This window comes from Acartia tonsa, chromosome 3 (assembly GCF_053477335.1).
Source record: "Acartia tonsa isolate MP-2025a chromosome 3, ASM5347733v1, whole genome shotgun sequence".
In the NCBI taxonomy this organism is placed as follows: domain Eukaryota; kingdom Metazoa; phylum Arthropoda; class Copepoda; order Calanoida; family Acartiidae; genus Acartia; species Acartia tonsa.
In genome coordinates, this window is record NC_137262.1 from 49,970,454 (window position 1) to 49,986,545 (window position 16,092).

The window sequence follows — 16,092 nt, forward strand, 5'->3', positions numbered from 1 at the left end:
TTCTGGTAAATGCAACATTTTTTGCATTGCAAACCTGACCCAAAATTATTAAAGATCAACCACACAATTTCTTCAACTGTTACAGTTGGGGGCACTAAACCGGGTCTTTGACGTAAAAATATTTATTATTTTGTTTATATATGATTATACTTTTGGCCTTCTAAAACTTATAATTATCTCATTCGACCTAATGTTTAAAACTAGCAATATAACTTTTAAAGACCTATGTATAATCAAAATAATAAAAGCTAATTTTAACAAAGTTTCTACACAGTGAAGCTTGGTTTAGCGCAACCCAACTTTGTTACCACACAAAAATGGGATCAGTTGAGGAAAAAATGAGCTTTCTATAATTGAGCTTTAGGTTGTTCTCATAATTGGAGACCAAAACCAAAGAAATTATTGAAGAAAGTTCATTTTTATTTCCCCATTTCCCTTTGCTGTAAAAATTGGCATTTATTTATTTTTTTAGCTCTAGCCCATTATTCTTGGAAATTTATCGTATCGTATTGTAGACTGCTTTCCGCGGATATTAAAATAAAAATTATAAGATTAAAACTAGTTTTGTTATCTTCGGGGAGCAGAAGACTCGTGCTTACAAATATGGGATTAATTTTATGATTTTCTTTAATATTTTGAAAAATTGTCTGTATTACGATTCTATTCTATACATAACTTTTTACATGACTGAGAATCGGTTTTAATCCAGCGGATATTAATCTCTGTCGAAGCATACTGGAAATTATATTAATCGGTATGCGTGAAGGGGCAACGTCAAATTGCAATTAAATTATTTGCAGTGTGACAGATCATTGGGAAATGATTGGGAGGTATACTACATACCGAACAAAAATCTGTAAAATTTTCCTTGGGTTGAACCGCGTATATATTCTTTCTCCCCAATGAACCAGGACGGATATTTAGACTGTCTACAATACTAAGCACAGGTCTCCTAAATAATAAATAGTAATTATTATTTCTTACTAATGAACTAGGACTAATATTTAGACTGTCTACAATACTAAACAAAAGTCTCCTAAATAATAAATAAGAATCATATTCCTTACTAATGAACCAGGACATATATTTAGACTGTCTACAATACTAAGCACAGGTCTCCTAAAAAATAATTATTATTTCTTACTAATGAACTAGGACGTATATTTAGACTGTCTACAATACTAAGCACAGGTCTCCTAAACAATAAATAGTAATTATTATTTCTTACTAATGAACCAGGATGAATATTTAGACTGTCTACAATACTAAGCACAGGTCTCCTAAATAATAAATATTATTATTATTTCTTACTAATGAACTAGGATGAATATTTAGACTGTCTACAATACTAAGCACATGTCTCCTAAACAATAAATAGTAATTATTATTTCTTACTAATGAACCAGGATGAATATTTAGACTGTCTACAATATTAAGCACAGGTCTCCTAAATAATAAATATTATTATTATTTCTTACTAATGAACTAGGATGAATATTTAGACTGTCTACAATACTAAGCACAGGTCTCCTAAATAATAAATAGGAATTATTATTTCTTAATAATGAACCAGGACGTATATTTAGACTGTCTACAATACTAAGCACAGGTCTCCTAAATAATAAATATTAGTTATCATTTCTTACTAATGAACTAGGATGAATATTTAGACTGTCTACAATACTAAGCACAGGTCTCCTAAGTAATAAATACTAATTATTATTTCTTACTAATAAACCAGGACGTATATTTAGACTGTCTACAATACTAAGCACAGGTCTCCTAAATAATAAATAGTAATTATTATTTCTTACTAATGAACCAGGATGAATATTTAGACTGTCTACAATACTTAGCACAGGTCTCCTAAATAATAAATAGTAATTATTATTCCTTACTAATGAACCAGGATGAAGATTTAGACTGTCTACAATACTAAGCACAGGTCTCCTAAATAATAAATATTATTATTATTTCATTTACTAATGAACCAGGACGAATATTAGACTGTCTACAATACTAAGCACAGGTCTCCTAATAATAAATAATAATTATTATTTCTTACTAATGAACCAGGACGTATATTAATTAGACTGTCTACAATACTAAGCACAGGTCTCCTAGATAATAAATAATAATTATTATTTCTTACTAATGAACCAGGACGTATATTAATTAGACTGTCTACAATACTAAGCACAGGTCTCCTAGATAATAAATAATAATTATTATTTCTTACTAATGAACCAGGACGTATATTAATTAGACTGTCTACAATACTAAGCACAGGTCTCCTAGATAATAAATAATAATTATTATTTCTTACTAATGAACCAGGACGTATATTAATTAGACTGTCTACAATACTAAGCACAGGTCTCCTAGATAATAAATAATAATTATTATTTCTTACTAATGAACCAGGACGTATATTAATTAGACTGTCTACAATACTAAGCACAGGTCTCCTAGATAATAAATAATAATTATTATTTCTTACTAATGAACCAGGACGATTATTTAGACTGTCTACAATATTAAGCACAGGTCTCCTAAATAAGAAATGATTGCATTGTTTTAAATATATATGAAATTCGTTATAAGTAAGCATTAGAATGTAGACAGACTCTATTCCCATTAAAAAAGATCACACTGTTTTTTAGTTAAAATTGTCTGGTAGCTTCTCGCCCTTTATTAAAGAATCTAGATTGAAAATTCTATCAAACTTTAAATTACATAAAATACAAAATTGCTTTAATTATAGTATTAGTACGCTTATACAGTTATGCAAAACGACATTCTTGTTTTATTTTGACTAACAAATTTATTTTTGGGTAGTCTTTTTATTTCAACAACAAATGTGAACCGGAAATCTAAATGAAATTTGAATCATTTTATAACATGTAACAAAAAGTATTAGTAAGAAATGTGAAAGCAATAAAAAGCGCCAAATTGTGACCTTTTCACACAACCCGTGAAACTTTTTGGTGCTTTATAAACATGGATAAAGTAACATGCAGTCAAGCTGTCATTTTAGAATAGGATTGATTTATCTTAAAAAAGGTTAAAGAGGACAATAGATATAAAATGAAAAAAAACTATTAGGGGAAATTTTTCCAGAGGTGATTTCTCTTGGGAGGATTAATGTACCCTAATAATCATAAACTTTTCCTGCTTCACTGTGAATAAGAATCAGTCGGTCCAGTGGTTAGCGATTTCTCTTGGTATAGACGAACAACCTTACACTTTTATAAAAGAATAATAAATACTAATATTTTTTCTCTATCCTTTTTTGCCACCAAGCTTTGATTGATTTTGTAAAGGTGCCCGAGGCAAATACTGTGGTATTTAGTTTTATAGCACTTCATTTCTCATCTCTCATCAGGAATATGGTATGAGGCATGAGATGAGTTATAAAAAATCTATACCACTTCCCGTTTTTGTATTGGATCTTTGATAGCAGCTAATAACGTCTGAAATCTAAACACAAACGAGTACATATAAAAAAAAAACAGAAATAAATTTGCTAGCAGACGAAAATGGTCTCGACCACTTTGGACAGATTGTTTTCTGGATTATACACATCTACATATACTTATACATGTATTCAGTAAAACATAATTATGGAGGAAAATCTTTAAATTGTCTTTTGCAAAGCAATATGTTATCCCCTTACCCCTGAATAATTTCCACTTTATTTAACCAGATAATGTGGCCTAGACTATGGGTTGTGGCTCTGGATTTTTTATTTAACAAAATGTTTTAATCATTGAAATCTAATGTAGAACATTTACACGAGGAACACTTTTTGTTCTTATGTTGTTATTTTTTCTTTATACCTAAATCCTGCGGGGCTTATATTCATGATACCCTAACCCTGCTAGCTTAACCTACAATATAACTTAACCTAACCTAATAGAAGGTAAAAATCCAACAACCTCCCCCCCCCCTCCCTCATTATTTTTAAAGTGATATATACATACATATTACATATATATATATTGGGGTGAGGTGATTTTTTTGCTCCCTAAACATTCAAGGGTAACCACTGGCTGAATTTAAAAATTTTTGAAAAGGCCCTGGCATCTCAACCCTGGATTAAATAAAATAGAGTAATGATCATTATGTTTGAATATCAAATTTATTCTGCTTTGTTTTATGGGACAAGTATCTAATTACTTAATCTTATATTTATTGGGTCTTAAAACTTAGTTTGATATTTATGAAGAACAAAAATAAATAAATCTTACTTTGCTGGAGATGCTAACACTTTGGATCAGTACTAATAATATGTAAACAAATAGACACAACCCAATCTGTCCCGATTTTGTATCACTTTTTAAACGTGCGATTCCTGTGACGTCATATAAAAAGGGAAGGGAGGAAGAAAATCTCTTCCCTTTTCTCCCATCTCTTTTGAAGAGATTTTCTTCCCCCTTCCCTTTTTCTTTCCCGAAACGTATATGACGTAGCTGGAATCGCACTTTTCAAAGTGATACAAAATCGGGACAGATTGGGTTGTGTCAAACAAATATGATTCATAAATACTATTACATTAGAATTAAAATCTGGCACGTAAAGTCATCCAATCTCCATATCATCTTTTCATAAATTCATAATGTACGATTTGGTAGCTTGTTTATTTATGTTTACAAATGCAATTTAATCTGTCTCAAAAAAAGTTAACTCTAAAAGTCTAATAAAAGTTAACTGAAATTGTACAGAAGTTAAACTAAAATTGCAAGTTATCAAAATATTCTTTTTAATTGTAAAGGTAATAAAAAAAAATCTGCAAGTGTCATATTTAATCGATAAAAAAAATGCTTGTCTTAGATCCAATTTAAACTATCAAAAATAAAAATACTTTTTTTAGAGTTTGTGCTGTAAACAGAAGCTTATATATGTATTGAATTGATAGCAAAAGTTTTTATAGACATCATAGTGTCTGTTACTTTAAATTCATAGAATAGGCTTTAACTAGCTTAGTTCATTAGAGCTATTAATGGTAGAGCCAGCAAGACATTGTTAGATGCGTGGCATTAATAAGAGTAAGCACATCTTTCTTGAAGTGTAAATGGAAACCAAAAAATGTGTGCCCTATTAGAAGAAAAACAAAGTTTTAGACATTTATATTAAGATTAAATCCTGAAATTTTCAAAATATTCTAACGAGGTTTTTTTTGTTGAGAAAATTAGGTTTGAAAATTTCAAAGTTTAATTTTTATGTAATGTTCTACAAATGTTTATGTAATGTTCTATTTACAAATGGAAACTCTAATAATATTTCTATTAACAACGTATTAAAGTAATCAGAGGGAAAAGGTTAAATTATCAAACAGCTTGATCACTCTAAATAATGATATTTATATTGTCAAAGTATCATTGCAAAAACAATAGAAAAAAGCAAATTCTAAAATATGGACTATATCTCTATTTACATCACTTGATCACTCTAATAAAATATCTATTGTCAGTGTATCAAAGTTAAACAGACAGAAAAGTTCATATTCTATCTATCTATATCTATATTTTTATTACTTGATCACTCTAATAAAATCTCTATTGTAAGCGTATCAAACTATCAAAGCTAAACAGAGGGAAAAGGTCATATTCTCAAACATGGAGTATATCTGTGTTTATATCACTTGATCACTCTAATAAAACCTCGATTGTCAGCGTATCAAAGTATCAAAGCTAAACAGAGGGAAAAGGTCATATTCTCAACTATGGAGTATATCTGTATTTGCATCTGGTACTCACAATCATGATCACCTATTTTTGGACGCTTTTTTGTAGTGCAGCTTTTCTAAAATTATGGTCTGTGCGTTGTCTATCCGACTTTAATTTACTTTTAATCTTATTAGTCATTTTTGGAAGTCGAAAAACTAAAACCTTTTTTCTTTATATATCGGCTACTTTTTTAACACAAATTATTATTTGCAATTAAAATAATTACAGTAGTTATTACAATCTTTTCTGTTGTCATCTTTGTATATTAATTTCGTCTACAACTCAACTGATTGATTTGCTAGGCTACTTATGTACAGACTGTTACTTGTTATGTTGTTATTCTAAAACGGGTTAAGGTCAATTTAAACTTTTTTGTTCGGCAAAATGATTTCTTTTTTGTTGCCTACAAAAGGGGCAAAACTATAAACTAAAATTATATATCATAAAAAATACTCATAATATATCTTATAATATATATCATATCTATGTATTATATAGTGAATATAGTCTTAATATTTTAAGGCCTAACGAATGAGGGACCGTGTTATAAACTTTGGGTACCAGTATAATTAACAGATGTACCATTCCTGCCTCTTTTTGTACAATGTCATATTTAAAACTTTGTGCCTGATGGCACTAAAAGTATTTTAATTGAGACTTTTACCTAAAGATTATGTAGTACCATAAACTTTTATACGTTTTATGTTTATATTATAACAGCATAAAAATCAACAGGATAAAGTTTTTACTTACTTAGATCTGTGCTTGACTGAATGGTATTTCCTTTTCTGTTCTTTCTTTTCTTCCTCACTCGGTGATGATCCATCCTATAATTTAATATAAGATGAAAAGGGGGTAATAATATGAACAGAATTTGATATCGAAAACAATTTATTTACTGTTTTCTTTACTAGGTAGAACAACATTTATACATTGAAATAAAATGTTAGGTTTGGTTCATGGACGTCCAAGTTTTTTATTTTTAGGGGTTAATTATACCTTCACCCCCCCCCCCCTTTGGACGTCCATGACTTAGGTAAATAGGTTGTATAAGTTGATTTTTTTGGGTTAGATCTCTACATCTTAATAGCAAGTATTTCGTGGAATCCCGTGTAAATCTTTAATTGGAACAAATATTCATTTTTTAATTTCACTGTAACCACATAAACATTTATAGTATAAATTTGTAAAATAGGTAAACTGCTTAAAATCTATACATGGAACCCTCCCTTTTGAAAATTGTATGAAAATTTAAATGTATAATTGAAAAATTGTGGGGCAGACACTCCTTCCTAAAATTATCTTTGTGTATAAGGTGCCTTCTTTCTATAAGAAATGTTTTCATAATGCACAGAAAAATGCACAAAAAGAAAAAAAAATCTTTACTCTTAACAACATTTTTTGATAATTATTAATGAAATTTATAAGTTATTACAAGCAGAATATTAGAGGCAAGAAAGTTTTTTTGTGTTAAATACTGAACAATTTGTTCTGATTATGTTTCAATCTTTTTAAAAATTATTTTTTTGTAAGTTTTATACTGTTTTAAGTAATTGAAAGTATATATTCAAGCTCTAAGAAACAGGGATTTGTATCTTATTAGTAAAGGAAGATTATTTCAGCAAACTGGTTTTCTGCTATTTTTGAGAATCATCTGTTTTGTGAAAACTCCGTTATTTTCATTTTTCTGTTGTATAATATGGTTTACAACCAATTTAGGAAAAATGTTGAATCTTAATAAACTATTTAAAACATGCCTTTTTCTTCTTTCTTTATGAGTTGTAAAATTTAAATTAGATCACCCCAAAACAACACCACTTTTGTTCTCAGTTGTCAGGAGACGATTTTTTTAGCGAAGCTACTATATAATTATAAATGTCCGAACGTCCGAACGTCCGAGTACGTGAATAAAGTTTTGTTAGATGGTGTTAGATTTTGTCACGTCAGGGACGTCCAAGCTTTTCATTTTGAGAGGGGTAAAATAAGGGGTTTCAAATGGTTAATGGGGGTAATCTAATGTATTTTTTTTTAAATTTTGAGGGAGATAAAATTAGGTGGTTTTAGGGGTGAATACTTGTCTGCGAATACCTATTAAATATGAACTCCATTTGCTCTTAAACCTACTAAATCTTAATTATGAGCAATAACAAATTTTTGAAGTGAAAAAAATTTCCTAATTCAAAACTTTGAATACTTTTGAACGTGATTGTCGATGTACTATTTGTTATCATTCTTAATTATGAAAGAAAATCCTTTTTTAATTGTTTTATTAAACCATCGTTGCCATAAACATCAGATAAGGAGAAATTTCAAAACTCTATCTCAGATAAGATAATTAAATAACAATTTTTTCTCGCCCAAGGCACGAAATCAAATGCTTATCAATGAGCTTTTTTGGGCATTTTTAGGCAGTAAATGAGCTCTCAAAATGCTTAAATTGAATTAAATTTCTAAATAAGCTGCAGGCAAAGAAAATCATACAGACGGATGTTTTTATAACATTTAAAATTTTTAAATGTCAGATTTTTTATGGACACACAAAAAAATACTTTATTGTTTTATTTTTCTTGCTTAAAAGGAGGGAAAGAACAACGAGTGTTAAATTAATTTAGAATCTTAAACTTACACCAATTTTAATGTTTAAGATTTTGTCTATTACAGAAGCGAAGATATTAAAAAAATATTTGTTGTCAGTAAGTTGGTTACAACACAAGATATTCAAGTAACACAAATAAGTTTTTGAAGTAGTATTAAGATCACTTGGAAATGACAATAGACTTGCCAAACTCCCTAAAAAATTACTGTTTGTTCAAGGCGGACGGACATCCTCTGGTTATAGAGTAGTTGCAATACTAAAAATAATCTCTAATGAATAATGTCGCTAACAGTTAGTTGTATGACCTTGTAACGAAGAAATATTGAAATTATTGTTAATAAAAGATTTATGAAAGGTTTGTCAGTTCATTGTTAAACCAAAACTTAGAATTTTAGATATACTTAAACTAACTGCTATGTCACTAGTGTCACTTTAAGGAAGGGGAGGGGGAGTGATTTGACCCTCTACAGAACTTTTTTATAATATTTGAAAACGTATAAAATTTCAACTGGGGTTGATTTTTTTACCATATCGGTCAAGCGGTATGCGAGATCATATGCTGTAGACACACAGGTTTTTGGGTAAAAAATAAAACAAGCTACTAAGGTTATTTGTTTGAATGTATGAACAGTTGTCATTGAAACTGATCTTTGGTTACAAATCCTTGATCCTTATTTGTTATTCTTAGTCCACAGGAATTCATGGATAAATATTCTGTAATTTTTTTTTATTTTATCAATATTTTTGTCTTTCAATAAAATTTAAATTTTAAACCAGCTTTAAATAACAAATAATTCAAATATATAACTTGTTGATTAAATAAACAATGCAATAATTTTTTTTAATTTAGAAAGTCGGTACTAGTCAAGAATTGAATAGAAAATAAAGCTTGAAAAAAAGAACAATTGATAAAATGAAAAAACCTTCAATTTATTTAACCTTCAAAATTGCTTATATTTTTTAAAAATATATTTCAAAATGTTTTTATTTTAGACACGATTTCCTTAACCCTTAACGGTCGGGGGGGGGGGCGTTGAACGCCCCACCATCCGGTTTTTTCTATCTCATTTTCTGTGTGTGAAAGATAAAGAGCCCAAACTGCTTGACTTTTTAAGTATGGGTATGACACATAACTGAGAGTTGGAATTTTTCGAATATCTCCATCCTGGCGGGCACAGGATGCCAGCAAACCTGGCAGGGTCATCCAGGTAAAGAGCAAAAATATTTTTTTGACTAAAACAAAGCATTTTATAATACCAAAATACTAAAAAATCCTCTAGTAGTTCATCCTTATATGAAATACAGGTGTTCAAGTCTTTTTCAGGTTCCAGGTATGATCCTGCAGGTCCTGATCCTCCAGGTCTCCAGAAATCTTTAAAAGGCTCCTGTGGCCGCAATTTTTGACTTAGAGACTTCAAATTTTAAACTTAAGCTTTTCTCACATGTCTACATAACGTATTAAAATGTCATGAAGATCCGCCGCCGTTTTCCCGCCGACCGCCGACTGCGGCGGCTGGCAGCTGCCAAGTACAGCTGCGGCCGCTGAAATTTATATTTTGATATTTCTAATGTAAAATTTACATAAAAATAAACATTTTCTGGGAAAAAATTTTTCTTCTAGCTTCAAAAATAAGAAAATTACAGCCGTTTGAAATTTTTAAATAAAAAAAGACCTAAAAGCAAAGGTTGTTAAATAAAAGGGTGAAGGAAGCGAAAATTGACTTAGACTTATAAAAGGTCGGAAATTCATTATCAAACAGGGGACTTGCACAAAAAAATTTAGCCCTCTAGCTCTAATAGGAACTGAGATAATTAGGGGGGGCGTTGAACGCCCCCCCCCCCCCGACCGATTAAGGTGCGGCAAGGGGCCCCACTGTAAAGGGTTAAGATATTTAACTTTTTTTAAAAACGTGCAAATTGTTTTCTTTTCAAACCATTTTAATTTATTCAATATTATTTTTGGCACATCTAATCCTTTTTTATCCCCGTATTTTATAGGTTCTTTCTTTATTTGAAAGCCTATAGTTCTGCTTTCTGATTAAGCCATTAGAGTTTTTAGACATCTCCCATAAACAAGGATGATAACATTCGATACAAGGGAAGCTTTTAGAATGCAGCATAATAGTAAAAATTAGAACAATGATAGAAATTGGTATATTACTTTAACAGAAAGTGCATCTCAAACATTTCTAAAAACTTTAATTTTTATCTTATTTAAGGATTAGTTAGGTTATGTTTAGTTAGATTAAGGAAAGTCCCTGCGTAGGGGTAGAGCTCCCTGCAGGGGCTAGTAACAAGTTTCACTTGTAAAGTAAATAAGGGTTCGTCATGAAATGTAACAAAAGTGATGTAAACAAACAAGCATTGAATAGTAGCTACGCTTCTAAAATAGTTGTTAATAGTTCCACCCACACAACAACATGACAATCTTTATAAAGATTCAAGGGACAGATACAGGGCATCTTAATAAAATTTGTTCTAGCTACAGTTATTTAGATAAAATATTAAATATAAGTTCTAGAAGTATTAATCTATTAAGTCGTAAAGGTATTTCTGCTCGCTTCAATAAAAATATCCAAAGTTGTTAAGCCAACAAATAAGAAAACAATAATCTAAAAATTTGGGGACTAGTGTAATAAACACCCCAATGACCCCTCCTAACATGAGATTGACTTTGTGATATTATGTCATTCATGATCTTAGTTATTTACACTTTGTTTTGAGTTTGAAGCAAAATATTCCTATTTTTCAGATACCATACCCCTGTTCCTGTCTGCCTGGTGCTTAGCTCATAGTAATGCTATATTTAAGTAGACAAAGCCTTTCTTTTTCTTTCTACAAACTCACTTCAAGTTCCCAGGAGTAAGTCATGCCAGTTTTAAAATAGGGATAGGACAATGAAAGATAAAATCGTTTCCTCTCAATCTATAAGACTTGAGATTAGCATCCCACAATCATTTTGGACGAGAAAAGTATTAAGCTCAATTTGACAATCATTGCTCTACCTTTCCCTAAACTTAAATTTTAATTATAAATTTTAGTGGAGCTTCAATTCATCTCCAGTTAGGTTAGAGGATGTAGGTGTGTGAAAATAGTGTGGTTATTGACTGATTGGAATGAGTCATTTTACACCACCCTAAAGCTTCATTTCGTCGAATGTTATCCCTGTGGGCATAATTCACACGAGAAGCCTAAATTTATCCACAAGATAAATAAACATATTGCCAGGAATACAAATATAGGAAAATGAGCCAAAAACAATTCTTCCCTCGATGTAAATATTCAAATAAGGTATTCAAGGAATGGGGGATATGACAAAAAATATTATCCATCTTGTCCAAATATTTAGTCTTTGTTTGCAACATATTGTATTTTAGTATTCTAAAATATTTTTTTGTATGAAACCTATGCAATATACTGTTATTCATATTTTAAGAAGTTAGAGGCAAAATAGTTTTAATTCAGATTCCCTATCCCTGCTTAGTATAAATTGAAATTAAAAAGGCTTATATATTCTATAGAAGATTCCTATATTCCTGAGACCTAGAAAAATAATTTGAACTCACTTATCTATAATACAAAGTAGAACGATGTCTGTCTGTCTGTCTGTCCGTCTGTCCGTTTGTCTGTCCGTCTGAAGCTTAAGATCTCAGTAACCACTGAACCGATTGGGCTCTACTCTTCAGGGAATATACCTACTGGTCCTGTGATGGTTTTAAGCTATTTTCTTGGGGGGTGGGACACCCCCAACCCCCCAAAAAAATGAAAAATAACCCCCCCAAAATTTTTTTTTTTACTTTTCTTTTTAAATCTAAAATACGAAAAATTAGGTTGATCAAACCTCTTAGGGCAAAGCCCCTAGAGGCTAGGGGCGAATCCGCTAGTAATGTTATAATTTACAGAGCTTAGTCTGATAAGTATCTGCGGGATCTTTAGGGATAAGACAATGGACGATAAATTGATATACATTCATAATGACAGTATTTGAAGTTTTTTTTTAGATTAATAAAAAATTGACACTTCTAGTTTGAACCATCCAATCTTTTTTTCAATTAAAATTTTTAGTTTGGATTTTGTAAAAAAATTATCTAACACTCACATTTCATTAACTTTTAAGCAATTTTGAATGTTCGCCTAAGCTGTCTAAATTAACTTGCTTCAAGGGTTTATTATAAATGACAAAGTTACTGATTAAGATTTAGATTTGATAAGGCCTCCCCCCAATATTCTTTTGAAAGGCATAAAAAAGGTTTCAGATTTCAAGTCACAATGACATTCTGTAAAACTATATTTAGAGATTAAAATGCCATGGCACACATAAAAGAACTTAAATAAATAAACACATAAGAATTTCTTTCTTAAATGTTAATTTCTACATACAAGAATTTTTTTCTTTGGGATGGCTTTTTATGATTCGTTAAAGTCTTTAAATTTTGAAATCTAAGCATTTGAAAAATTGGTAACGTACAAATTTTAGGCAAAAAAATCTGGTGTTTTTTTTATGAAACTTTATCACATTTATTGTGCTACGTCAGTAAATGAAAGAAAGCTACTCTATAAATACAATCAAATAAGTTCATCGTGAGTATTTTATAAGTTTTCGCCCAAAAGTCAATGCGTATTCTTGTTCAAATTTATAGGGACAATAAACAAATCAATCAAGTATTTAAACTATTTGAAGAAATAAACAAGCACGACAAGTTTCATGAGTAAAGTAACCATTAAAAAATAATTGTTCACGAATATTCAAAAAAGAACTTTTCCTTTCATCACAAAAACATCATTTTTGAAAGGTGAAGAAGTTGTAGGTAAAACAGTTTTTTTAGGAACTATATTCCTAACTTTTATTTCAGTTACAACATTAGCGATTTACGAAGATCGTAATTCATAGAGAAAACTTTTTAAAAGTATTTTACAGAAAAATACTACATTTTGTCTTATTAATGATTACATATGATTGGTGAAAAAGTTTAAAATGAAATATTATTTCCAGAAGCTTTAAAGCTTTCTACAATTTAATCTCTTCCTTTAAAATCTTTGGATTGACGGAGATTTTCTTAAGAGAAGCTTCACTCCTTCAAGTTGTGAACGATTGTAATTGTTGGGATTTTAACCACACCCAATTTGTCCTTTCTATCACCCAATGACCCCATCCAACCACCTGGTCCCACCCCGCTAAATTTAAAAAAGATTTCTTCAAATGCTGCAAAAATTTCATTAATGTTTTTTTTCAGCCAAATTCTGTTAAAAACAGATGAGATATTTCCTGAAAGGAAGGATTAATTTAGTCCAGTGCTTATTAAAATTATATGCTTTAGATGGATAGACAATGATTATTTGGAGAATTTTAACATGCGTATGCCTACTAAATATCATGTTTTAGACAATTAAATAAATTACTGTTTTTCCTGATGGAAGATAAATTGCATTTTACTAAAAAAATACATGTAGTGGTTTAAAAAGCTGTTTTTTTATGTTAAATTTGCCATTGTTTGCATTAATAGAAAAAAATCTTCAAAATAAAATGTATACGGTTTTTGTGAGCACCTAAATTCTCAACCAATAAACACTAAAATTTCCTATTTTAATCAATTTGAACAATTTGTGCAGTAACCTCTGATTTAATTAGTCAACTATTTTTTCAGTCGTTTGATCTCAATATTTTTAATTTTCCAGTAAACTTTGCTAATAGTAATTTATCGACATATGACTACAGTCTTGATACCTTTATGGTGCTGTCATTTATAAAACATTAAATGAAATTAAAAGCTAAATAGTCGACTATACAATTTAATGCAATGTCTAGGGCTAACAGGGTTTTACTTTTACCTATTAATAATCTTATTCTTATTCTTGAACATTAATTATAGTAACAATATTACATAATTATGTGGACAAAATACCATTTTTAAAAATAGGTAAAATTATTTGAAATATTGTTTTAAAGGTATATGATTTATAATGAAACCTAACTATATATACCTTGTTAGGCTTATAAGGTATGTATAATATGATTATGTTTCATTTTAATTGAATTTTAATCTATTTATCAATTTATTTAGTTAACGAATAGCTCTAGTAAAAATATTTACAGCCAAAGATATTGAAGATAGCCTTTAAAAATTTACTTTATGATTGACAAGTAAGATTTTTACGTCATATTTGATATTTTGACTTAACTTTTATCTTCAAAACTTGGCCCCAACCATCGATATTAATTTTCTCTTTATTATAAAAATGCATACATATGTATGTACATTCTTTGGTAAATATCAAATCACCGAAAAAGCCAATAATAATTTTAGGGAGCGGCGCACACACACGCACAGTAGTTGGGTACATAAACCCATGCTGTATACTACCCGTAATTTTAAAACAGACTATATATAGATATATAAATCTAGAAATTTGTGTATCTGATTATAAAAATATTGCCTGAATTGAACAAGATTCCTCTTTTAATAAAGAACATTGACCTATGAACTGTTAATACTATGTCATTTTTGTTAATGCTAAAAATTCGACACAAATAATGTCAGTTCATTAATGGCTAATTAGGCTGCAAAATTGACAAAACTATTGAAATCAACTTATATATTTATTATTGACAGGTGATGGATATTGTGACAGGGGAATATTCGTCGTCAATTTAGGTTGCTAATGTAGTCCTCATATATTGGTTAATACGTTCCTTCTTGGTCAGGGGAGGGGATGAGGTATAGTCATAAGGGGGGGGGGGGGTTATTAGCCGATTCGGAGAATCAATTTATCAGAGTATCAGGAAAATCTGTCACAATATCCACGTATTCTATACAGTGTATATTCTAAGTGGTAAACTAAAATGTATTTATGTATCTAACTGCAGAAGCTTTTTAATACGCCATCTGTGGTGAACCAATCATTAACCAACTTTTTAAAAAATCATTATTTCTAGACAGGGGGTATAGATGGGTTTAGATAAAAAAAGAGGGGAAAGGAATAAGATGTTGCTGTGGTAAAAGTTCATTATTATTATTAAACGATTTTTCTTTCAGCATATGTTCATCGAGGTATAGCTTTTTTGATAATGCTTTCAGAACAAAAAATGCCCTTTTCAATTAGTTAATCTAAAATTTAGCATCAATTTTTTGTTAGAAATAAAGTAAAAACAAAAGAAAAATATGATTTTTTGATAATTTCCTCTGAATTACGTTTTCAAGCATTATGTTTAAAAGAAGCGAAGCATAGCAATATAAATTTACTGTTCAAACCATCTTTAAAAATTTATTATACGATTATATTACATTTTAAACTTAAAATTGAGCTTTCCTTTGTAAAGAAAATAATATAGGATTTTCTAAATCCTAAAAGGTCAGATTTTAATTAATAGCACCAAATATTTTCATATAGCGCTGTTCTAGATTTCTTTATATTTTTGCGTATATTAAATATGCACAAAATTACAAGGCAATCCTCCAATCTTAAAAAGCATAGCTTTCATATACAATATACTCTTCGTCTGAAAACGTCTGTCTAAATAAAATAAAGCTTAATTTTAGCTTTTCTTTGTTAGTAGTTAAGGTACTCTACGTTATATGATTTCTTAATTTAAAATAAAAAAAAACATAAGATTCTTCAAGTAAAATTATCAATGATTTTAATTTGATTTATATTAACATTACTTAACTAAATGTTCCCGATTTTTTTTACTTTTTAACATGTTTTCATTGTGTTATTTTAGACAATGGACATACAAGTCCTCGTTTCCTCAAAATATAATATAAAAGC

At 29.6% G+C, this 16,092-nt stretch overlaps 2 protein-coding genes across 2 annotated transcripts in view; both read right to left on the bottom strand.

Annotated features, from left to right (window-relative positions):
• The window catches only part of LOC145314502 (alpha-crystallin B chain-like), a 390,513-nt gene that overhangs the window by 278,712 nt on the left and 95,709 nt on the right, over window positions 1-16,092 (bottom strand). The window lies entirely within an intron of this gene.
• The window catches only part of LOC145314933 (uncharacterized), a 110,201-nt gene continuing 95,708 nt past the window's right edge, over window positions 1,600-16,092 (bottom strand). The window contains exons 4-6 of the mRNA XM_080155009.1: window positions 6,483-6,556; window positions 1,899-1,950; window positions 1,600-1,614 (exon numbers count right to left, since the gene is read on the bottom strand). Of these exons, the coding sequence (XP_080011135.1) occupies window positions 1,600-1,614; window positions 1,899-1,950; window positions 6,483-6,556 (141 nt within the window). The remainder of the gene's footprint in view (window positions 1,615-1,898; window positions 1,951-6,482; window positions 6,557-16,092) is intronic.